General features: G+C 31.4%; 2 protein-coding genes across 2 annotated transcripts; one reads left to right on the forward strand and one right to left on the reverse strand.

Annotated features, from left to right (window-relative positions):
- On the reverse strand, window positions 7,693-11,249 carry LOC104771748 (disease resistance protein RRS1-like). Its single transcript, XM_010496324.1, has 4 exons — window positions 10,743-11,249; window positions 8,789-9,851; window positions 8,309-8,605; window positions 7,693-8,218 (listed from the first exon to the last, which is right to left on the reverse strand). Exons 1-4 carry the CDS (start codon window positions 11,222-11,224, stop codon window positions 7,919-7,921), a joined length of 2,142 nt encoding a protein of 713 aa, XP_010494626.1. The 5' UTR covers window positions 11,225-11,249; the 3' UTR covers window positions 7,693-7,918.
- LOC104771750 (disease resistance protein RPS4-like) lies at window positions 15,319-24,762 on the forward strand. The gene is made up of 5 exons (XM_010496325.1): window positions 15,319-15,923; window positions 21,024-22,194; window positions 22,282-22,596; window positions 22,688-23,665; window positions 23,746-24,762. Exons 1-5 carry the CDS (start codon window positions 15,448-15,450, stop codon window positions 24,664-24,666), a joined length of 3,861 nt encoding a protein of 1,286 aa, XP_010494627.1. The 5' UTR covers window positions 15,319-15,447; the 3' UTR covers window positions 24,667-24,762.

A 25,960-nucleotide genomic window follows, 5' to 3' on the forward strand; every position in this document is an offset into this window, starting at 1 on the left:
AATTAAAATAATATAATATTCTAAAATTATAAGTATTCAGAAAGATAAATATAGATTTACCAAAGAATTGCAATATTAAGTAAATACTGTCTCAAACAAAATAATTTTTTAAACAATATAAACATAATTTTTATTATTATATTATAAATTTTAGAAAAAAGTTGATCTTTGCTTTATAGCACGAGATATATCCTAATTAATATTAAACAAACATTTTTCTATATTTTTCTTGACTATAAAAATTTGAAAAACATTCTTACCATTTTTAGTTGATTCGTATATATAAGAGTAATATAGTAGCAAGAATGACAAAAAGTAATATTTTTCATAGAACTTCATTTTGATAGTCTCATACTATAGGTTGTTCAAATGCTATAACTATAATCATTAATCATTCATTCAAATTTATGTATATATATATATATTTTTACATAACTGAATTCATCTATTGTTAATTTATGTTTTTATCACCAAAAGATTTTTTCTACATATGGAATGTTCAAGTCAAAACTAAAAAAGTCCATAGTATCCAAAACATTTTCTTTTATTTAGATCAAATTTTCTCAACTGATTTTAGAATGTTAATGTAAAATCTTAAGTCATAAAAAAAAATCTCACTGTAAGTTAATATTACAATTTTATTAATTTACAAACGATTTACCGATTTACCGTACGAAGATTGAAACTAAACTTTCCAAATTCAACAATCAATTCATCATAATTTTTTTGAATCCAACCACTTCATCTTCAATCTCATCTAGACATTCTATAAACTCCAATTCTAACCTAAAATTCACTCAAATATTTTTTCTGAAACCGTCGTTTTTTTTTTGTTGATCTGCACCATTCCAACGTCTTGATCGTGAAATTATCCAAATTTTAAAAAGTCAAATTCAAATTTTAAAATTAGCTAGTATTCAATTTTTTACCTTTTCTAATATATTACAGAAATATTAGTTTGAGTAAGTTTGAATAATTAGATGACAAATCTCTCTCATGATTAGAAAAAAGGTTAATGTTAATTTGGTTGCAATATTAGTTTGAGTGTAATGTTTTCCGAGAACATTTAGATGTTAAAACTATATAGCCATTTAGATTCTTTTGGGTGCGGTCAAGGTTCCTCCAAGTTTTCGTTACATATAGCTAAAAAACCTTGTGTTTTCTTATCTTACTTGACAATCAATTAAAATTTTAATATTATCTATTAGAGTATATGGTTAAGTAAACCATAAATTGAGTCTGTAATTGATTGTGTTCTTTCTTCGTCGAGGTTGTATCTTCGTTCTAAAGAAACATGGTCCTTCGGGTACTGATTTAATTTCTGTTGGCCAGCATCCCAATTTGTATTGACGTATATCACTTTTGGAGGAAGTTATATGAGCAACAAATAGCTTATTTTGAAACAGAGAACAAATGATTGCTTAACGTGCAAGATTTTATGTTTAATCTTTGGTCCGCTATGTTATTGTGATGAGATTCATTAAAACATTTTGCTTTATGGGAATTTAGCTGTTACGGTCTACCAAGAATCAGTAGCTTTTCCTCCACGGAAACAAAAAAGAGCAAAAGATAAACAGAGCATGATTCACAATCCGAATGGACCAAAGCCAACTTCTTCACCTGGTTTCTGTCAAAATGCCATATAAGAACACCCTGATCTGAGTTTGAAGCTCTATTTAGCGTATTTCCGCAGCGACTGTAGATTACGATCCCTCACTTCTTTTAGGCACATCTGGGATGAAGTCTGAAATTCTGAGGCAGCTCAATACTCGTCAATGTAGTAAATAGTTCTTATTTGTTATCTTTAGGTTCCAACTTCACTAACGTGGAGATCGAACACCATTGATCCAGGTCTTGTTTCTCTTAAACCGCCTTCTTGATTCAATCCTTTTATTTTCTCTACTATCTCTGTATGTTTTATTCTTGTGCAACCAGAGAGATTCATAAACTTAAGATTCTTTAGCCGACCAGTGTTTGGGATGCTCTCCAAACTTGAGCAGCCTTGAAGATCAATTCGCTCAAGGCTACAAGCTTCTGAGAGTTCATCAACTTCAACTAGTTGCTGAGAGTGGCTAAGATTTATTATCTTCAACTTTGCTAAACTCTGTCCAACAAAGACACATAATGAGAATTTAGCCTAACCTTGGTTACTAGCCCGAGATTCTGAAGCTGACTACAAGGCATATTCATTTCAACAATGTGGCTAGGATTGAAATCTTGAGGCAACAATGGCAATGGATACCTTTCCCAGTGAAGTAGCCTGAGCTCATAAGGCAGAGAGCGAAGCCCTTTAGGGAGACGGAGCTTTTGATCAGCAGTTTTAGAGCTTGAACTGTAAATCTTCAACAGTCTAAGATTATACATATTCTCAAACGTCATAGGATTAACATCAAGGGTTGAGTTTTTTGTGTCAAGAAAAATCCCTTGAATAACTTCAGCGCCCTAGAAAAAAAACACACACACATGAGGATCAGATTGATTCAGAGGTCTAAACAAACCGATTTGGACCAGACAATATAAAACAAAAATTAGACACTTTCTTAATGCTCAGACCCTTGTCTAAAAATACTATCCCCTATATATTAATAGAGAAGCACTCTCTTGAAAAAGCTGATATGTCCCCGCCAGATAGCTCAGAGACACATTTAGCAAAAAAACCCCTTCAATTATCTACTTAATTAATAACATGCCACTATATTTAAAAAAAAAACAATTAGCTGAATAATAATTAGATATCTCATCAATTCTCATACAAATTTAAATATCATAATATTAACACTAATAAAATAATTACATACTATTTTAAGTCAAAATTTCACTAAAATTCACTTACAAATATACAAGTCAAAGTTATATTATTTTTAAGAAATCAATATTTCAATATAAGTAAAATATTCTAAAAAGGCTATAAAACATATAAAGTTAATAAAAATAAAGAACATAATTTATTAACAAAATCATATAAAAAATGTCATGTTTTATGTTAGTATTATTACCATAATAATTTAAATAACAAGCTTTCAATAGTTATTATAATTGATTATAAAAAGAAATATATTACCCATGAATTATCTCCAACTCACTTAAGGAAACTTAATTCTCAATAATACAGATTTATATATATTCATAAATAAATATAAAAATGACAACAAATTAGGGGATATCATGATGTGTGATTATTTATAAATATCTAAGTATGTAAACTAATTAATCTCAACATTTAATGTGATTATTCATTAAAAATGGAAATATCGATAACCAAATATGAATATACGTTTTAATTGTACATTAATAATCAATATGCTATTAAAAAGGAATGAGACAATAACCTTTATCATTATAAATAAACTTAGTACCCAAAAAAATCATAATATATTTAAAATGAGTGATTAATAGATTATGAAAAATTGTTAGTTACTCGATTAACCATAAATATAAAAATTCAACTTTTAAAGGAATAGAAATGTGGTGAGAATCTTTTGCAATTAGAACTGGTAAAGAAGTTATTGGTTAGGAGGGCCTATAGTGTTTGAATGACTCGAGAGCTTGGTATATGTTTTTAACTTGTCATATTAGAGTGGTGTGTCCTTGAAGAACCAATTCCGCACTTTCCTTGTCAGGATGTTGTCTCTTGCCTATTAAATGAAGCAACGAATCTTCCTACCCAATTAGAATCAAACAGAAGCTTACAAACCAGGAGAACTGGGCGGAAGATAAACAACCTGAAAGAAAAGATTCGAGTAAGCGATTCTTTGCTTCGCTTTGATGCACAAAAAGCATCTACTTTTACTGAGATTTTTTGCTTGTTTGGTCTTAGGGATGCCTTCAATTGTCGATATTTTCAAGAATTACAATGCAACTCCTCCATCGAAGCAAGAGACTCAAGAAGATTCCACAGTGTACTCCTCAACCAGTAAAAGAGCCAACTTCATTAGCGGCAGCCATAGTAGTGAAATGAATCAAGAATCAGAAGAAAGAAGAGAAACAGATTGAGGCTACTAGATCGACGAAATCGATCAATCAGTTTTGAATGTATTACCAGTTGAAATTCAACAAGAACTCAAGAGTTTCCTACACCCTAATAAGCGGCTTAACACCAATAGTAAAAGCAAAGGTCATGGTTCTACTTCAAGCATTGCTCATTATTTCCCACCATTGAATAGATAGATCCAAGCTCCTTTGTCTCTATTGTTGACTGTAGTCTAGTTATTGTATTGTATCCCTTTAAAATACTACATTTAGTATGCTAAAAATTATATTTAAAAATGTTAGTATTTTAGAGCTATTATAGATTAATAATTATGTATATAAATGTTGAACGAATTTGTTGAGCACATATTCAAACATTCCTACCTAATTTACTCTCTAGTTTTTTTTTTTTAGCATGGAGGCTTATTATGAATCGATGAATCAAGAGAGTTTAATCTCTAAAACTGGAGCCCTGTTCCAAAGTTGATAAACCTCTGTTCGAACCTGTGAAAATAAAATGAAGAATAACTACTTACTCTTCTCGACACTTAACACTGTCGCACAACTAGAGCAAATTCAAATCATCTCCGTGTATGTTATTCCGACAGACAGGGCAGACTCTAAAATTAAGTATGATTGAGCAAAAAAGGTACCAAAGAGAGATAGATTAAATGAAGTAGAACCAATTATTTTTGTACCTATCCCTTTCCTTAAGCCATCTATTAATACATACATGCAACATGAAACTCATGAAAGCAGGGAAGAGTGCGTAGTTCAGCTCCATCTTGATTGTCACTTAAGCAAATGCAACAACTGAAAATAGAAAAAAAACGGTTAACTTATATTTGAAAGAAACTATATATATTGGGAAAAAACATTTTAAAGTACCTAGATGTCTGGTTCGGGGAAGGATGGTGAAGAGGTGGAAACGGTAGAAGAGGTTCTAGATGGTCAAGAGGTGAAAACGGGTCTTTATGGTGAGGAGGAAAGTTATTTTTGTAACATTTTTGATGCACTAAACATTCTTAATTGGAATCTTTTTAGTAGTAGTATATTGTCTTCACTTACTACGTGAGAGTAAAATTAAACCAATACTATTAATATTAAATAATTTTTTTATACTTTCCTTGGCTATAAAAAAATAAAAAAGAAATGGAAAAACATTATTCTTACCTTTTATATAGATTTGTATATAATAGTAATAGCAAGAATCACAACAAAAAATACTCTTTTTCATAAAACGTCATTTGGATAGTCTCATAATATAGATGGTCCAAATGCAATAACTAAAATCAATAATCATTCATTTAAATTTATGTGTATTATTTCATATCTGAATTCATCTATAGCTAATATATGTTATTTATCATCAAAATATTTTTTCTACATATGAAAATGTTCAAGTCGAAGCTAAAAAATCCATAGTATCCTAAACATTAATTTATTTAGATCAAAATTTTTCAACTGTTTTTAGAATGTTAATGTAAAATCCTAAGTAATAAAACTATTTAAATAAATCTCACTGTAAATTAGTTTTACAATATTATTACTAATTTACAAAGGATTTATTGTACGAAGATTGCAACTAAACTTTCCAAATTCAACGATCAATTATCTTAATTGTTTTTTAATCCAACCACTTCATCGTCAATCTAATCTAGACATTCTATAAACTCATTCAGTTCTAACCTAAAACTCACTCAACGATTTTGTCTGAAACCTTTGTTTTTTGTTGATCCGCACCATAGTCTTGATCGAGAAATTGTCCAAATTTTAAAAGTCAAATCCAAGTTTTAAAGTTAGTATTCAATTTTTTAATCTTTTATAATATATATATATATATTTACAACAAAGTATTTTTTCTAATATATTTTGGAAATATTAGTGATGAGTAAGTTGGAATAATAAGATGAAAATTCTCTCTCATAATTATGAAAATACTTAGGTTCATCTCCTCCTTTTCAACCAATCAGAATCTTCTATACATTATTTCATTTGAAAAGTGAATTAAAATTAAATTAAAAAGCAAAAAAAAATAAGGAAAAAATGATGTATACTATTAATTAATGAAAGTTAAATATTGGCTTGGTTTAAATTTTTAAAATTAGAACAAAATTATGTGTCGGTTTGTGTTTACAAATAAAGTGACTAGATTTTAGATTTTACAATTAAAACAAAATTATATGTCGGTTTGAGTTTACAAATGAAGTGGTTAGGAATTAGATTTTATAATTAAAACGAAATTTTATATGTCGGTTTGAGTTTACAAATGATGTGGTTAGGGTTTAGATTTTACAATTAGAACAAAATTATATGTCGGTTGGGTTTACAAATAAGATGGTTAGAGTTTAGATTTTACAATTAGAAGAAAATTATATGTCGGTTTGGGTTTACAAATGAGATGGTTAGGGTTTAGATTTTATAATTAGAATATAATTATATATCGGTTTGAATTTATAAAAGAACAGTTTAAGTTTTTAATTTTATAATAATGTATACAGATTTTATTTACTTTTTATAATGGGTGAATGAAGAGGTTCAAAATCGGAATGTCTTCCAAGAACATTTAGATGCTAAAATTAGAAATAAACTATGAGACTGGTAGAATACCGGAGTTCAGGCTAGAGTTGAACATATCTTTTATATATTCTCTACGAGTTTAAGTAAAAGTGTAAATGTCTTAAGAGTATTCAATTAATATAGTTTTATAAAGTTCAACTAATTCTAGCCAAACTATTGAAGGAATTTTGATTTTTGTAGGGTTCGTCAATTTAAATTATGCATCGTAATCCATTAGATCATTATGCTCAAATTATATTTGGAGAAGAATCCTTACAAAGTCTGCACTCTGACTTCTGAGAGTATTCATTGCTTTGAGTTGCTTATTGTTCACGTTAGGTTAAAACATGGTGTATACAGGAATTGACTATTTACGTTTGTACATGCAGCGTTGAGCAGCAGAAGTGGCACCATCTAAAAACTTGGTGGAACCTTTTCATTCATCCGCAGAAATTGACATTCATGAACAACTTTAAATCCCATGGCAGATTTCACAGCCCAAGTGATCATTACTGCCCTTAGAAGTAAAAGAACCATCATTGCTGCAAATTTTTAAAAGGCAAACCTGGAATTCCATAAGTAGCGTCACTGACATCACTATATATAGCGAAAGAAGCAATTTAGATTCTTTTGGGTGCGGTCAAGGTTCCTCCAAGTTTTCGTTACATGTAGCTCAAAAACATTGTGTTTTCTTATCTTACTTGACAATCAATCAACTTTTAAATATTATATTTTTGATTGTGTTCTTTCTTTGTCGAGGTTATACTATAAGCTACAGGCTTTGCATCTTGGTTCTAAAGAAACATGGTCCTTCGGGTACTGATTTAATTTCTGTTGGCCAGCATCCCAATGTGTATTGACGTTTATCGCTTCTGGAGGAAGTATATGAGCAACAAAAAGAGCTTATTTTGAACAGAGAACAACGGATTGCTTAACGTGCAAGATTTCCCGCAAAATTGGATTCGGAGGCGAGGCTTAACTATATGTTTAATCTTTGGTCCGATATGTTATATTAATGAGGAATTCACTAAATCATTTTGATCATTGGGAATTTAGCTGTTAATAGTATTCGGTATAGCAAGAATTAATAGCTTCTCTACGACGGAAACAAAACAGAGCAAGATTGACAATCTGAATGGACCAAAGCCAAATGCTTTTCTTATATTACCATAGGTCAACTATTGAACAATTTTTTTTCCCTTGGTTTCAGTCAAATGCCACTAGACCCTGATCTGAGTTTGAATCGTTATTTAGCGTATTTTTGCATTGACCGTTTTTGTTTAGATTAAAAATCCTTTACTTCCTTCAGACACACATCTGGGATATGAAGCTTGAAATTCTGAGCAGCTCAGTACTCGTCAATGTAGTAAATAGTTCTGATTTGTTATCTTCAGGTTCCAGCTTCACTAACGTGCAGATCAAACACCATTGATCGAGGTCTTGTTTCTCTTAAACCGCCTTCTTGATTCAATCCTTTTATTGTCTCTACTATCTCTGTATGTTTTATTCTTGTGCAACCAGAGAGATTCATAAACTTAAGATTCTTTAGCCGACCAGTGTTTGGGATGTGCTCCAAACTTGAGCAACCTTGAAGATCAATTCGCTCAATGCTACAAGCTTCTGAGAGTTCATCAGCTTCAACTAGTTGCTGAGAGTGGCTAAGACTTATTATCTTCAACTTTGCTAGACTCTGTCCAACAAAGACACATAATGAGTAAACCCATAAAGACTAACGTAGTGTAAGAACAAAACACAGAGGATTCTTGGAATTTAGCCTAACCTTGGTTACTAGCCCGAGATTCCGAAGCTGACTATAAGGCATATTGATTTCAACAAGGTGGCTAGGATTGAAATCTTGAGGCAACAATGGTAATGGATATCTTTCCCAGTGAAGTAGCCTGAGCTCATAAGGCAGAGAGTGAAGTCCTTTAGGGAGGCGGACCTCTTGAGCAGTTTCAGAGCTTGAACTGTAAATCTTCAACAGTCTAAGATTATACATATTCTCAAACGCTATAGGATTAACATCAACGGTTAAGTTTTTTGTGTCAAGAAATATCCCTTCAATAACTTGAGTGGCCTAGAAAAAAAAACACACACATGAGGATCAGAATGTTTCCGAGGTTTAAACAAACCGATTTGGACCAGACAATATAAACAAAAATTAGGCACTTTCATAAATTCAGGCCTAATTGCCCAACAAGCCACTCTTATCGAAAAATACTATCAACGTATATATATATGATCAGTAATTCAGTAGTACCTTAAACTCATTGTATTCTAGTAATGATTTGATACTTGAACGATCCCATATTCTGGTTCGCCTTTCGATCTGTTTTGTTTCTCGGTTGACGAGTTCTTGAGCAATGTCCTGGATCAAATTGTGCATCTTCAGCTTCTCATTCTTTGATATCGTCAATAGAGACTGTTCGACAAGACGGTCGATTCCAACGTGTGGAAAGAAACCACAACCTTCAAGTATTGGCATGACTTGATCTACTTTTTCACCATTAAAGAAACAAGCAATGTCCAAAAAGATGCTCCTCTCATTGTCGCTGAGTGCATCGCAGCTACTCTTGAACAAATCCATAATCTCCTTTGGAGGGCTTTGCTTGATCTCTTGGAAAGTCTCCTCCATTTTATCTCGTCCCTTGTTCTTCAGCTCCGCGCCGTAGAAGCAGAGAGCTTTAGGGTTTCCATTAGTATATTCAACGACCTTATTTGACAACTCCATTAGCTTACCGTCACTTGGTTCTTCTTCCCCGAACGCGGATCGGGAGAATAGCCGTAGAGCCTCCTTCTTGTTCAAACTCGGAACTTCGTATACATCATTCACCTCACACTGGTGAAGAACTTGTTTATCTCGGGATGCTATGATTATCACGCTTCCAGGACCAATAAAATCAAATCCACCAAGGAAAGACTCTGCGCCCATCGCACTGCGCACATCATCAAGAACAACAAGAACTCTCTTCCCTCGTAGACCCTCCACAAATCGGCTTGCTTTAGTGTCGGTTCTATCTTGTAGAACCTTGGTAATATGCTTTTCCCGCAAACTGTACAGTCCCTTATCATGAAAGGCTATGTGGAAGTCTTCAACTAAGCAAGAAGTAACGAACTCGTGAGACATCTGGTGGTAAGCTGCAAGAGCAATGGCAGTCTTGCCTATACCGGGCATACCCCAGATCCCGAGGCGATGGATGGCATGAGATTGCTTGCAAAGCAAGTTTTCTATATCGAGCAACCTTGAGTAGATCCCGACAGTACCCGCTGGATCCAGCTTCTCACGCACATCCGCAACAATCCTTTCCACTAACTCTGAGTCGCTGCAAATTTTAAACACATGCAAGGTTATGTGATCATTTCAAATTTAGTTTTTAGCGGGGTTTCTTCTGTTTATTGGACTTACCTTTTTAAAAAAATATATAATAAGATTCGACTTTTTACTTAATTTTATAATAATTATTTGACCGTTGAAAAATAAGTAAAAAGCTAATCCGAGGAATACAGTGAATAATTTTGCTTATCGATGCTCTCATTATTTTTCAGTTGAAACCGATACATGAAGATGTATATTGATAATACAGTATAATGGTTAAAACGTTTTTGCAAGTTTACCCTCCCGCTAACATCACCATCAAAATTTTAAAATTATGATAAACAATATAATCCTATGAAAACTATTTTAAAACTATATTTATAAAAGTTTAAACTATTTTATAGATTTTGTTTTTTTTTAAACGTTGATTTATATAATCGAATTTGGAGATACATTATAAGGACTAAATTGCGGGTTTAAGTTGATTTCAAGGGGAATAACCCGCATTTTTTATTTTTTTCAGACCAGAGTAACAAAATATCATTTGGAGGGTTTTGTTTTGGCGGAAACCCCTTGAATCAATGAAAGAACAGAAACAACTGTTATTTTGGAACAGTTCTAAGAAACATTTTAAAGTTTTTCGAATAATGTTTGATAAACTTGAAATTTTATTTATTTATATTATTAGTGGGAAAACGGCCAATTTTCCCACCAGAACTATTGTATCGAGCCAGATAGAAGCCGTTCTTTACCCTCGGGCTATGTATGTTTAGTAGATCACTAATTTGTTAAGAACTTAAGATTATAAAAACATATATTTCAAAAAAGATCCGTGTGTACACGAAGGTTTGGTTGTTTTGTAACAGTAAAACTGAATAAATATCAACATCAAACTTACTTTAGTTGGTCATTTGATTTATGACCGGGCAAGCTCGCCGTTTCGATAAGACTGTCACGCCATTTGGCTACCCGGTCATGGGAATATAACTTCCCGTGATCGGAAATAGCTTCTCCAAATTTCTCTGTCTGTTGTTCGACCATCATTCGAGTGACTTGACCATATAAGACCGGAATCACCACGAGGTCGTCTTTACGCCGTTGACGCTCCAGAAACTTCACCAGTGTTTCTAAGCAGAGTGGCGAGAACGCATAGTTCTCGGATAGTACCACCACTGAAACTCTAGATCCATCAATGGCCGATTGAATTACTTCAGGTAACCGGAAATTTGGCTCCAGTGTGCGGGTGCAATCTTTGCCGATGAACACAGAGATCTTCCTTCTGCGGAAGGCGGCCGAGAGGTGGCTGACGAAGGAATTGCGCGTGTCCTTCGTGCTGAAATCGATAAACACGTCACACCTAGCTGCGCTTGAAGTAGCCATTGCTTTGTTCTCTCTGAATTTTTGGTTTCTGTCTCTTCGCNAGAAATTGGGGTGACCGAGAGTGATTTTTTTTTTTTTTTTTTTTTTTTTGTAGTATGCAACTAACTGCTACTCCGTCAGAGTCTAATAATAAAACATTTTCATATTGTATGATGAATCTCTAAATTTTATAATATGTGTATATGTAAAACAAAACGACGGGAAAAGATTAATTTCTTTTTGTGGGTGAAAGAAAATATAGTTACTAAATATACTATACAATAATATCATTTCTGATATACTATTCTACTATATTAATTGAGAAGTACAAATATGAAACTAACCTTAAAATGTGTAAAAAATTACATTCAATTGCCATTAAAAAAATTTAATTAAGATTAATTAACTAATTAATCATTAATTAAAAACAAAAATTGGGGAACCTAAATAAAAGAAATTGTAGAAAAAAAACTATCAGAATCAAAACTAATTCGTCCTTAAAAAAATTTACAGGTAAAATTTTAAAAATCTAATCGAATAAAATCTATATAACCACAAATTTTATCAAAAAACTTTTCCAGTATAGGTTAAATTTTTTTATCAAAAATCTAATCAAATAAAATATATAACAGCTTGCTTAGATTTTAAAAATTAATAAACAATAAAATAAAATATATAGATTTAGTATCTTATCTATTTTTAAAAGTTCTATTTTTCTTTTAGCCACCGTTCTTTAGAAAATAAAACTAAGTTGAGATTTAAATATACTCAATGCTTGAAGATGCTTATTACAGACGAAAAAGAGAAGTCACAGAAAGAAAAACAAGGAATGTTGTTTTCAAAGAGGTTTTTCAGAACCTTCACTAGCTATATTTAGTTGCTCTTTTTTACATGTTAGTTATATCTTTTACTTATTTCACAATTATACCAAAAATTGCGTTTAATTCACAAAAGTTTAATCAATTTTATTCATTATGCAAATGTTTTATTGGCAGGTTTTCAATAAACATTTATAAAATACAAAAAAATTAATATAAGCAAACCAAATTTTTAATCACAACCCATTATAAATAACATAATAACAAAATAAATTATTACAAATTTTCATCAAAAGAAAAGTTCAGCCCGCGGTTTTCCACGGGTTAGTACCTAGTATATTGTAAACAAGAAGACGAAAGATAATAGTACTATGTCAAATAATTCGTTTCAAAATATAAAAAAATAAATAAAAATCTTACCAATTATAAATTCAAATAATTTATTCTTTTTCTGTAACCAAGTACAAACATTTGACATTTGCAGCTAGATCTCAAGAATCATTAAGAAGGTTAGTGATAGGATTTGCAGCTAGCTCTCAAGAATCATTTGGAACGTTACACCCAAAACTAGCAATTGGAAATACTCGTGGGAATTGTTTCCTTGCTTTGTCAACGATCTATTGGCTATTTTAAAAATTTCTACAAAGATTAAAAATCAAACTATTGTGCTAAAAAAAATGTGGAAATGGCGCTACAAGATCCTAGCTACGTACTTGTGGGAGATTTGCAAATAAATTATACGTTCTCACACAAATCATCGGGCTTTCATTCACATCTGGCATCACTCAAACATCATCCCTCTTTATTTTGATTATACTACCACGGATTATAGTTATTCATATTTCTTTCTAGTTTCTATTGCTATGTTTTATCAATTCAATCTCGTACAAATTTGCCCATTCTGAAATGAGCCACCCAAGTCGTCATTGATGCCGAAGTTCCAACAAAAGGCTTATTTAGCATTATCATTGATAGTATTGTTTTCTTAGGACTAACTAAGTTATTAAATTATTTTCTCGAGTCTCACATGTACGTAACAGGTGAAAAATACGAATTTAAAAGTTTTTTTTTTTTTTTTTTAATAATAATACCTTTATTCATCTTCCTTCTCCAAGGGACAACATTTAAAATACAATACCGATCTACAAGATGAACTGAAGAGAAAAAAACCAGTAGGTGAAAGAGTTAAAGTAGATGAATTTAAAAGTTTTATTTAAAACAAACTAAAAGACTATAATATTGGTAGAATGATTTGTGAATAGACAAGTATATTGATAAAAAAAAACTGATTAAAACCATAAAAAGGAAAATTGGTTTCAACCATACAAAACTATGTACACTATTCAAATTCAAACCAGAATTTTAAACTAATTTTGTTTAATTGTCGCACAAATAAATAAATTGGAAATCACATCTTAAAAGTGATATGAAACGTTGCGCATATGCGCGTACGTAAGTGTTATGTACACACATTAAGAGAATTTTCCCAAAATAACACACTTCAAGTTTTTTGGGAAAATACCACTATTAACTTATTTAAAAAAAAAAAAATACTACAAAAACTAGATTTGTCCAAATGATCACAAACACAAAAATTGATTTTTTAAAAGGTTAGAATACTTATTTCTTAAAGACTACTAGTCCAATCTAAAAAAGTATGTCGATTATTAATCAAATTTAAAAATTTATATCAGTAAAGTTTTATATACATATATATAAATATAAGAGGGGCAGATGGAATGAAAGAATAATAATACCAGAATGAAGTCGTCTCTGTTGGTCTTATAATAACTTCAGAGGTTGAGGTAGATAGAAAAATTAAGGTTGGATTTCGTCTTCGCCTAATTAATATTTCATTATTATTTCAAGAAATATATTAAATGTGATGATAAAGAAAAGTAAACTTTCGGTGGAAAATAAGAAACAATAATAGTAAATTAGTAGTAATATACTACTATTGAAGTTGTTGGATGGATAATATAATGATAGAATCATAATAAGAGTCGTAAATCGTAATGATAGAATATTCATATCTTTCACATGTTTAGTTCGATAATCATAGGTAAGCCTCTGTGGGCAAGTAGGAGTTCACTATCGTTACGTCAAAATGTGTCATATACCTCCTAATCATACGTGCCTTCATGATTATTTAACAAACCTGGTACGTACTATATATTATTTAATTTAATAATATTTAATGATAGGGCTTGGGTACCGGTGGACCTTTTCCATCTACCTATGTTCTAAGTAAGAGAGACCACATATGTTTAGTCTAAGGGAAATCTCAACAGATTAGCAATTTGGTATCAGGCTGTGGCTCATTTGAATACGTCAAGAACATGCATAGAATTGAACCATCATCTGGTCCATTTCAAGTGGAGAAGTTTGATGAAAAAAAGAAAGGTATCCATGTAGGAAATTCTAAACGACACAAACTGAAGCACTTGGTTTATGAGAAGTTTTATTATTATTCAGTAATTCTGACGAAGGGAAAAAAGGTCAAAGTTGAATCCGATTCTCTGATGAATATTTGACAAGTTTGACTAATGAACTAGATGAAACCCGATTCAACAAACTCCCATAACCGCGCTGTGTTTAAACCAATCGGTCCCGAAATTTGGGACATCCGGTTCCGAAAATAGTAGATGAAATGAGGAGTACATTCGAACGAATCTATAGGCCAAAATTTTTTTTTACAAATAAGATTTCTTTGAGGTAAAGATTATATAGTTTCCCAATGAAATAAAGGAAAATATATTGGTGAAACTTAGAGTTCGAAGATTGTGATTAACGTACAATGAAGATCAACCAATATTCCTTTTAAACTCGTTAGTGTTAACTGTTAACATACAATCAGACATGTTGCTTGTGGTAAGACGGGGGATGGCTGACGGTATATGGTAATCATTTATTAGCCCTTGTTATATTTTTATTTTTGGATAAATCAGGAGTGATCTTAAATACTTCCTAGATCCAGTGACTAATCTTCTCGGACCACAAAAAATCATGTTAAATTTCAGATCCCTTAACCAATACTACTCGCTGTTATGTTTATTACAGTACTTGAATATATAGTAAACGTATATAACAAACAACAATGTCCTTCTACAATTCTCCGGTGAGTAGAGATTAGGTATCCATAAATTTAAAATAAAAATAAAAGAAAGAATAGAGTAGTTAATATAGATAATTCAATGCTGAAAATATATAGTTTACTTCCAAATAATCGATGGTATAATATATAGCCTTGTGTTCACATTTTGTTTTTTATACAAAAATATAATCAGAAATCTTTGTTATAGATAAAGAGCCGTTAGTTCATGTGGATATGGTATTCCTTAACAACCCTAAAATTTATCAAGAAAAAATATACAAAACGTTTTTTTTTCTTGCGACAAATCTCCATTTATAAAAAAAAAAAAATTGATGTCGGTAAACACCTCCTCCGACATAGTGGAATGGCCTCCGCAACACCAAGTGTTCATTAATTTTCGAGGAAAGGAGCTCCGACGCAACTTCATAAGTCATCTAGAGAGGGCCTTGCGTAAGGAATCAATCAACGTGTTCATAGACAATCACGAGAGGATGGGAAGAGATCTGAGGATCCTTTTCACGAGGATACAAGAGTCAAAGATCGTGGTTGCAGTCATCTCAAGCATGTACACAGAGTCAGAATGGTGCTTGGATGAGCTGGCAAAGGTCAAAGAGTGTGTGGAGGCAGGGACCTTGGAGGTGTTTCCAGTTTTTTACAAGGTGGACGTTCGGACCGTGAGGGAACAGAGAGGAACGTTTGGTGATAACTTCAGAGAGTTAGTAAAGCTTCATCCTGAAAGAGACGAGTCATGGAAACAGGCTCTAGAGTTCGTGACTACAAAAAAAGCCAAGCTGGTGCACGAAGAGAGGTATAACATATTTTTGTTTTAATGATTCTTTTTTGAGGTATTTGGAAAAATACCATTTTCTATACTTTTTTATAAAAATTATCCATTAATAATTTTTAACTATATATAAAATGACTAAATTATAAATCTTAAACACCAAATACTAAACTATATCCCTTAAAACTACACCATAAATGTAATATGGAAAATCCAAAACTAAAAAGAAAAAATCTAAAATTTAATTTAAAATATTATAACTTTGTAAAAGGGGAAAAGTTGAAAATAGCCAAGAAAATAGTTATTTTTGAAAAAGAATATCTCCTAACAGAGAGATATTTATGACAAATTCATTCTTTTTTTTGAAACTATCATCAAACCTAACCACTTTTTATCATATTACTTATTAGATTAGTTGGCGTATATACATGAGTATAAAGACATATGTTAATAATTATTAGAAATATTTGAAATCTAGATAGTATTCCACATAAGTTTTCAGATTTTATTTGACAACGTTCTCATAAAGTAAAAATAATAATTAATAACATAAAGACATATGTTAATAATAATTATTATTATTAATATTAATAATAATTTCATATTTTATTTGGTTAATATTAAAATAAATCAACGTTCTCATAAAGTAAAAATAATAATTAAGTTAGTTATTTTTTTCAAATCATTTTTTCTTATTTTTTCACTTATGGATAAATGCACTACAACATGACGTAAATTCAATTATTCACGCTGAAAAGTTATAAAAAAGTTCATACTAAATCAATTTAAATTTTTTGATACAAATATGAAGTATACTAATAGAAAATTGTAACTGTTTTTTCCTCTTCTCTCTCATAGACAAGACAACTCACTTGGACCATCTTTATTGATCATGCATTTATGCATTTATGAATGTATTATGAGTGTAAAAGTAAATTAATACTCCCACCATTTTTTAATAGGGACATTTACAAAAATATCTTTGTTACATACACTTTTGCTAAAATACTCTTTCAATGATACCCTTTCTATATATAAAATGACTAAATTCTAAATTCTAAACACCAAATGCTAAATCATACCCTCTCAAAACTACACCGTCAATGTAAAATATAAAATCCAGACCTAAAATAAAAAATTTAATGTTAATTTAACATATTGTAATTATATAAAAGATGACAAAAATAAAAATGAGAGAAAGATAAAATAATTTGATTGTGTATCTAAAATTTTACAGGTATTTGAAATGTATCTATATTATTGCACAAAATGACCTTTTCCCCTTAATTAACAATTAAAAATTTAAAAAACGATAAAGTACACGTAATTATTAAAAAGATTATAGATAATGATGAATTTGAAACAACCTTTGCTATTTTTTATAATATAATTTCTAGTGCTCTCATACCCACTAACAATCTAACATTAATTAACAACAGCGGATAACCAAGCAATACCATTAAACCATTAAGAAATCCAACAATGAATAATCCAATAACCAACAAAGTCAATAATCAGTTCCAACATCTTACAATGTTCTATTGACTCTACTCTAACAACCTAACAATAGCTAGACCACAATCAATCAAGCCTCTAGAACATCTTTCTCCTCATTGCCTTGATTCCACGATGACACTTTGTCTTTACCTGCACCACAAACACATATTGAGATGCATGAGTATTGTCATAAACACTCAGTGAGACAATCCTCTCATCTACTGGGCTATACACACAAGCAACTAAGATTCAAATGTTAAGCAAACACAATGAATACAACAAACCAAAGAAAACAAGTGTCGGACAAGTGGGTGTCGACCGACACCAACTTGGTGTTGACCGAAACTGATTGTTGGTGTCGACCAACACCAACTTGGTGTTGACCAAAACTGACTATTGGTGTCGACCGATACTGCTTCTCAATGTCGATCGACACTCCTCCTTGAGATTCCAATGTTAAGTAAACACAATGAACACAGCAAACTAAAGAAAACAAGTGTCGGACAAGTGGGTGTCGACCGACACCAACTTGGTGTTGACCGAAACTGACTGTTGGTGTCGACCGACACCAACTTGGTGTTGACCAAAACTGACTGTTGGTGTCGACCGACACCCACCTGGTGTCGATCGACACCGACTCCACAAACACGATCTGCTCGAAACCGAACGACAAATCTCCGCTTCTATCCATCTCTAATCCATCCCAAACTCGACCAAAGGCCACATGAATCTATAGGAACCAAGTAGCAACCAAAACAAGCAAGAAACACTACAACCAACATAAAACAAGCAAATCAAAAGAGATCTCAGGCTTAGATCAGACATGGTCATGCACTCACCTCTTTTACATAAAGATTTAACCCAAAAAGGACAAATCCACACATTAGGAAGCCTCTCCTTCGTTCCTAGCAATAGATCCTCACTTCACAGAAACAGATCTCACCCCACAAGCCAAGAATCTCCCCAAAAGCCTCAAAACTCACAAGCGCTTTCTTTTCTCCCTCTGCTTCTCTCTGAAAACGGCGAACAACCCTCAAACCCACGACTTAGGTCGATTTTTCGCTTGAATACTTGGTTTGGAGATTGCACTTAAACCAAAACCGACCCAAATCAATAAAACAAATCAACCCGGTCGAACTGAAATTTGCTGGTGCCGATCGACACTCCCCTTAGTGATCAACACCTACATCTAAAACACATTGTTTGGTTTGCGGGTGTTACAGAATTAAATATAATTTATTATGGATAATATCAACCAATAACTAAAATTAAATATAAGAGTAACTAAAATTTATTTTTTTAGATTTATGTAGTAAATATTTTAGATTATTATTAGTTTAAATATATCAAAGTTTGTTTTAAATTAGTTACATACATATTTAAACTATATATAATTACAAACTAATAAACTAAATAATTAGGAATTTCAGCTATTTAATAAAATGATTTAAATTTGAGGTCTTTTCTTATATATTTATTTAATTAAATATTTTAAATTAAGTAATTTTAATATATATAATTCACTACATAAAATTTCAAATTTTTAATTTAATAAAAACTTTCAGAAATATAACTATATTTCAATATACTGTTTATTTTAAACCAAAATTTGAATATAAGTTAAACAGTTTCAATTTTTTACTTATTACTTTAAATAGAAAAACAAAAGTATTTAAATCTAAAAAATATCAACAGTTCAAAAACCAATAATGTAAAAAATTAATTAAGAAAAAATTAAGTTAACTATTTTAATATAAGTCAACAATGGAAAAAAAAATAAATTGACAGAAATAAACTATAAGTCAACAAATTCAAAAAGTCAACCAGATAATAAGTTCACGTAAAATAAAGTAAGTCTACTAAGACCAAACAAATCAAGAAAAAATTATAAATCAACAAACAAAATAAATAAGTCAACAGTATCAAAAATTGACTTTATAAAAAAATAATCAAACAAAATATAAGTTGATAGTTTTATTAAATAAGTTGACAGAAAATAAAGTAAGTCGATGAAATTTAAATTTTACTAAACAGTTCAAAATATCAACTTATTAATAAATCAACGTAGAATTTAAGAAATTTATCATGAATAAGAAAGCTACTGAAAATAAATATAAATAATTGAACGAAAAATAAGTCAACCATTAAAAAAAATCAACTTTGTTATAAATCCATTAGGCATAACATACTGTCGATGGCGAAGATAATTAAGTCAACATAAGTAAAAGATAAATAAATAGTTCAAAAAATCAATTTTAGAATTAAACTAAAATTGAAGAAAATAAGTCTAAAAATTGAGATATATATATATATATATAATATAAATTATAGAATCTTTAAATACTATGTTTTCAATGATTTGAAATAAATAATAGAAACTAATAAATTTCGATATTTATATTTATCAAAATACAGTAAACACATTTTATTAATAATTTTTATTAATGAAATAATCAATTACCAGTTTTAGTTAATTTTCTTTTAAATATATGTATTTTTTTATTTGATTATTTAAATAATTCTTAATAAGAAAACGAGTATTTTTTTCCATTTACTTTTTTAAAAGTGTAGTTTTCAAATAACTGTAATATTAAGGGTAATTTTCAAATTTCTTAGAAAATTTAGTATATTTTTAAAAATATCTTCAAAAAGATAGGATATTTTTGAAAAGTGATATCTACAAAAATGTATATTTTTAGCGAATTCTAACAATTTCTCCAATTTCTCTTTTGAATTTTTGTTAGAACTCTTTTAACTTTATTGTATTTAAAATTTGGGACATTTTTAAGAATATACTAATTTTTTAAAGAAAATTGAAAAATTACACTTAATATTATAGTTATTTGAAAACTACACATTTTGAAATGAAAATGGACAGATATACTCTTTTTATTAAAACTTATTTTAACAATTAAATAAAAATAAGAAAAACTAAATTTAAATTTTAAAATAATTCAAATTTAAATAGAAATTACTTTTTAAATTGTTAAATTTAGAATAAATTATTAATAAATATAAATTATAACGAATATGTATTTATTATTTTTTAAACAATGATTACATAAATCAATTGATTAAATTTTTAATAAAGAAAAGGAATTAAAATATTTTTGTTGATATTATTAAGATATGAATTTATTTTAAAATAAATAATTCAAGATTATACAATATATTTTTGTTGACTTATATTTTTTCTCGTCGATTTGTTCGGTCTTCGTAGACTTATTTCATTTTACGTTGACTTATTAATATGTTTAACTTTTTGAACTGACGAATTATATATTATTCCTAAACATAAATCCAAAAAGAATAACTCTAATTGATTTTATTTTATATTTAGACAATAAACTTTTAAAATTAAATTACTAAATATTACCAGATAAATTAATTTTTAATTAAGGACAAAATAGTTATTTTGTGCAATACATAAGGTACATTTCAAAGACTTAAAAAAACTTAGTATAGATTTCAAATTTCCTACTAAAATTAAGGTATGTATTCAAATTTTTTCTTAAAAGTTGTTATGTTATTTATTGTTTTTTGTTTATCTCAATAGTCAATACTCAATACTATGAAAAGTCCAATGACAACTTTGAATATTGTTCTTGTCTTTTATTTATTTTTTAGCGACGAGGGCCAGGTGGTCGAAAATATTGTGGAGGAAGTAAATGTAATGCTAGCTGCCTCTTCAACGGATAGTCTGGGAAGAAGAAATAGTGATATAGCCATAGGGAAAAAAGAATTGCTTGAGAGCTCTTCTTCTGCAGACCCATCTCCTCTCTTTGGAATCGAGACACGGCTAGAGCAATTGGAAGAAATGTTGAAATTTGAATCAAACGAGATCACTCGTATTGTTGGCATTGTTGGGATGCCTGGCATAGGTAAAACTACTCTTGCCAAGACATTGTTCGAGAAATGGAAATACAAGTTCTTGCATAAAATGTTTCTAGATGACATCCGTGGGAAGTCTGAATTTCGTTTATTCAAGAGATTGCACGAAGATCTCCTTATAGGATTACATGAGAGCCAGAACAATGTAAATGAGCAAAAGAATACCAAAGTCTCATTTAAATCTTTAAAGGCTCAAATAAAAAAGAGCAAAGTGTTTGTTGTTCTTGATGAAGTGAGTGACAAGAGACAGATAGAAGAGATTCTTGGGAAAGACGATTGGATAAAACCAGGAAGCAAAATATTGATCACAACGAGCAGCAAATCTTCAATCAGAAACAAAGTACCGGTCGAGGACATTTATCTCGTCCCGGGGCTAAATGAAAATGACGCGCTAAGCCAATTCATCCACCATGCATTTTCTGGACATAACTGTTCGAGGGAGGGAAGTTTCATGAATCTTTCAAGACAGTTTGTGGATTACTCTAGGGGACATCCACTGGCTCTAAAGGTACTTGGCGGTGAGCTATGCAGGAAAGACGAGGAGTACTGGAAATCGAAGCTTGGGGCATTGTCTAAAACCCCGAGCAACACAATTCAAGATGTCTTGCAAATACCTTATAGCGAGCTTACAGAAGACCAGAAGAATGTTTTCCTTGATGTGGCATGTTTCTTCAGGTTTGATGATGAGTATCATTTGAGGAATTTGTTGGATTCTTCAGCTGAGAATGCGAATGAAATTCAAGATCTCGCAGATAAGTTCTTGATTAACATTAGTGGGGGTCGAGTGGAGATGAATGATCTGCTATATACATTCGCAGTGCGACAAGAATCATCCTCTGAAAATTCAACCAATGGGCGTAGGCTGTTCAACCAGGGAGACATCATCACACTTCTCCTAAATAAAGCGGTGAGTGAGAGATTAAAGTCCTTTATTATATATATCTGAAGTTATACTTTGGACAGATCTTAAAACTAAAGTGTTTTCACTTTCTAGGAGGCAACCAAAGTTAGAGGAATTTTCCTAGACATGTCTGAAGTACCGAAGAAAATGAGCTTATTCAGCGACACGTTTTCCAGGATGAAAGATCTAAGATACTTGAAAATTTTCAATTCACGTTGTCTTAAAAAATGTGAAGATGACTGCAAACTGAAGTTCCCCGAGGGACTTGAGTTCCCGTTGCAAGAGGTTCGGTATCTCAACTGGCTGAAATTTCCATTGCATGAGCTTCCACAAGACTTCGACCCGACGAATCTTATCGACCTTAAGCTACCTTATAGTCAAATTGAGCAAGTTTGGGAGGGAGATAAGGTATGTTTTATGTTTATAAGTTACTATAATTTTTTACATGGCTACATTAACAAATATATAAATCTTCTTCGTTTTCTTTTATCGGTCACAGGACACATTAAAATTAAAGTGGCTAGATCTGAACCATTCAAGTAAGCTGTGCACATTGTCTGGTTTGTCGCATGCTCGAAACCTTCAAAATATGAACCTTGAAGGCTGCACGGCATTAAAAATGGTTCACCAAGAGCTACAAAACATGGAACGTCTCGTATTTTTGAACTTGAGAGGATGCACGAGCCTCGAGTCTCTTCCACAAATGAACTTGGTCTCTCTGAAAACACTCATCCTTAGCGGCTGCTCAAATCTTGAGGAATTCAGTTTCATTTCAGAGAATCTAGAAGAATTATACTTGGATGGCACATCGATTAAGGGACTTCCTTCAACAATCGGAAAACTCCGAAGACTAATCATTCTGATATTGAAAGACTGCAAAAAGCTATCGAGTCTCCCAGATAGTATCGGAGATCTAAAAGCTATCCAAGAACTAATACTCTCTGGCTGTTCAAGTCTTGCATGTTTTCCAGAGATCAAGCAGAACCTTAAGCATTTGAAGACTTTACTACTAGATGGAACAGCCATAAAAGAGATGCCTGATATTTTGCATCGCCTTAGTGTTAATCCAGGCCAAACTTCTTCATGGTCACACTGCGATATGTGCGAATGGCCACGCGGATTTTACGGATTATCGTCACTACGTCGTCTATGTCTAAGCAAAAACGAATTCATAAAATTACCTAGCAGCATCCGTGATCTCTTCCATCTAAAATGGCTTGACTTGAAGTATTGTAAGAAGCTCGTTTCGGTTCCTATGCTTCCACCAAATCTTCAATGGTTAGACGCACACGGTTGCATTTCACTGGAAAAGATTGAGAATCCCTTAGCTCTTATGTTGGCGGAAACAGAGCATTTACACTCTACATTCATTTTTAGTAATTGTACCAAACTTGATCAAAATGCAGAAAATATTATTGCATCCTATGCTCAGTGGAAAATTCAGGTGATGTCAAATGCATTATCCCGCTACGACGAGGTATTCTCTTCACTTACCCTAAAGACTAATAACACTTTCCCTGCATACTTATGATCCTTTATTTGTACCAAAATTTGCAGAGCTTTGTTCTCGATGTTTTGATCGGAGTTTGTTATCCTGGGTGGCAAGTACCTGCATGGTTCAATCACCGGTCTGTTGGATCAGTTTTAGAGCCTAAAATGCCTCGGCACTGGAGTGAACATGGGCTTACTGGGATAGCTCTTTGCGTTGTTGTTTCATTTACGGACTACAAACCTCAGTATAGTCGCTTCTTAGTTAGATGTAACTGTAAGTTCAAAGAAGAAGATGAACCTCTGATCAAGTTTAGTTGCATTATGGGAGGTTGGATTGAACATGGAAGGGAAGAGCCAAGAACGATTGAGTCTGGTCATGTCTTTATTGGCTACACGAGTTGGTTGCATGTCAAGAAAAATGATAGAGGAGGATTCGAAAATAACTACAAAGGATGTTTTCCATCGGAAGCTTCTCTTCAATTTGAAGTGACTGATGGAACAAGACATGTTACAAACTGCGAGGTGCTCAAATGCGGCTTTAGTATGATCTATGCACCCGCTGAACCTGTTCCTAGCTTGTGTACAGATGAAACTCAACCTATTGACGATTACATCCACGATGGGTCAAGCTCTAGTTCAACAACGGATATTGAAAGAAACAACCGATTTCTAGCAAGGTATTATAACCAAAGAAATGGAGTAAGCCCTGTGTCTCCAAATATGGACATAAAAATCATAGAGGATGTAAATCTTTTGGTACCTTCAAGAATCGTTAAAGACACTCGGTTGAAAGGTAAATCTATTGTGTCATCATCCACAATAAGAAGCAATAGCAAAGTGGTGCACAGAGGAGAGACCTCAGCCTCAATGTTTGATTCAAATTTGATTGGTGGATTCACCACTAGAGAAAGCGTAAGAACAGACGTCGAAGGCATAACATGTTCTTCTTTTTTACAATTTTTTTTTAAACTTCTGCCAAAAAAATAAGATGCAATTGGATGAAGCAGCGTAATTTTTTTATTAATTTTCTTTGTGATGGTGATAAGTTAATATGTAATTAATTTTCTGTGTGAGGGTAACTTCGTTACTTGATTCACAATCATCAAATTTTAGGTATCGATGTGATAAAGCTAGACTTGAAAGATTGAGCCGAATATTGAGAAGAAAGAGTAAATTCTTTCCAACCCTAAATAGACTTAAAGATCCAATCAGCATATGTTCAAGCGTTTTTTAGAGAGTGACTATAGAAGTCAAATTCAATATCTGGTTAATACGAAATTGTTGAACATTTATGAATTAAAACATTGAAAACGTGAAGAATGGTGTAGAGAAACGAGTACTTATTTCTTTCTTCAAAATTGTGCTATGAGATTGGAGTTAGCTTCTACGACCTGTTGATTTGTCTCATTTCCTTACATTTGTAGCTCAGTTATCTTCATAGCAATGTCATATTCATCCTTATATTTCATACATTTGGATGATCGATACGTATCTTTGATGAGCAGAGACAAAATACATAAATTGATATAATCTATATGAAAGTGGTGTGGTTACTGCAGAGATACAGACACTACAAGAAAATAATTTTATTAAGACTTAATATTTAGTCACAATAAAAACTATTTAGTCACAATATAAACATGTGAAAATAAACCAGTTTGACACAAATTTAGGGGAAAATAACTAGAATAACTCTCAATCGGATTGGATAACTAGATTAACCCAACATTTTTGTTTAATGACCAAAAACCCTAGTTTTGATTTTTTTTTTATTAATCATAAAAAATAGAAAAAGAAATAGGGCAAAAAAACAAAATCAATCAAACATTTTTTTTCCACATCCACCTCTTCCTTCTCCGGCATGGGCAAACAAATCAATCCAACATTTTTTGTGAAGTCTGCATTTAACTCAGAATCAACTGTATTTAGGTCTAGCTCTGATATTTACTATCTTCGGGAAGTTGTTGGACTGTTGGAGTCAAAAATTACATGGCCAAGTGATAAAATTATTTTTAACACTAATGTTGATTCGCAAAAGACTAATGGATCCAGGGTATTTTTTATTAACTGGGTTAATTGTTATAACTTTTTGAAAATCAGTAGTCATTGCTTCATTAATATTGTGAATACATAACTCTTTAGGCTGCAGGTGGAGATGAATTCGATGACAAATAGGTGAATTTAATGGTTTTTAATTTAAAAAAGCATTTCCTTTTCTTTATATATTTTGTTGTTGATGTCAAAAAATAATATTTTATTGTTATATATACACATAAATTAT

This window comes from Camelina sativa, chromosome 20 (genome assembly GCF_000633955.1).
Source record: "Camelina sativa cultivar DH55 chromosome 20, Cs, whole genome shotgun sequence".
Classification (NCBI taxonomy): domain Eukaryota; kingdom Viridiplantae; phylum Streptophyta; class Magnoliopsida; order Brassicales; family Brassicaceae; genus Camelina; species Camelina sativa.

Excerpts from the sequence above, each read along its gene's own strand:
- LOC104771748 (XM_010496324.1), bottom strand. The coding sequence starts at position 11,224 with ATGGCTACTTCAAGCGCAGCTAGGTGTGACGTGTTTATCGATTTCAGC. Across the intron at positions 9,852-10,742 it reads AAATCAAATGACCAACTAAA|CGACTCAGAGTTAGTGGAAA; the intron begins GTAAGTTTGATG and ends TAAAATTTGCAG. Across the intron at positions 8,219-8,308 it reads ATCTCGGGCTAGTAACCAAG|AGTCTAGCAAAGTTGAAGAT; the intron begins GTTAGGCTAAAT and ends TTTGTTGGACAG.
- LOC104771750 (XM_010496325.1), top strand. The coding sequence starts at position 15,448 with ATGTCGGTAAACACCTCCTCCGACATAGTGGAATGGCCTCCGCAACAC. Across the intron at positions 15,924-21,023 it reads AAGCTGGTGCACGAAGAGAG|CGACGAGGGCCAGGTGGTCG; the intron begins GTATAACATATT and ends TTTATTTTTTAG. Across the intron at positions 22,597-22,687 it reads AAGTTTGGGAGGGAGATAAG|GACACATTAAAATTAAAGTG; the intron begins GTATGTTTTATG and ends TATCGGTCACAG.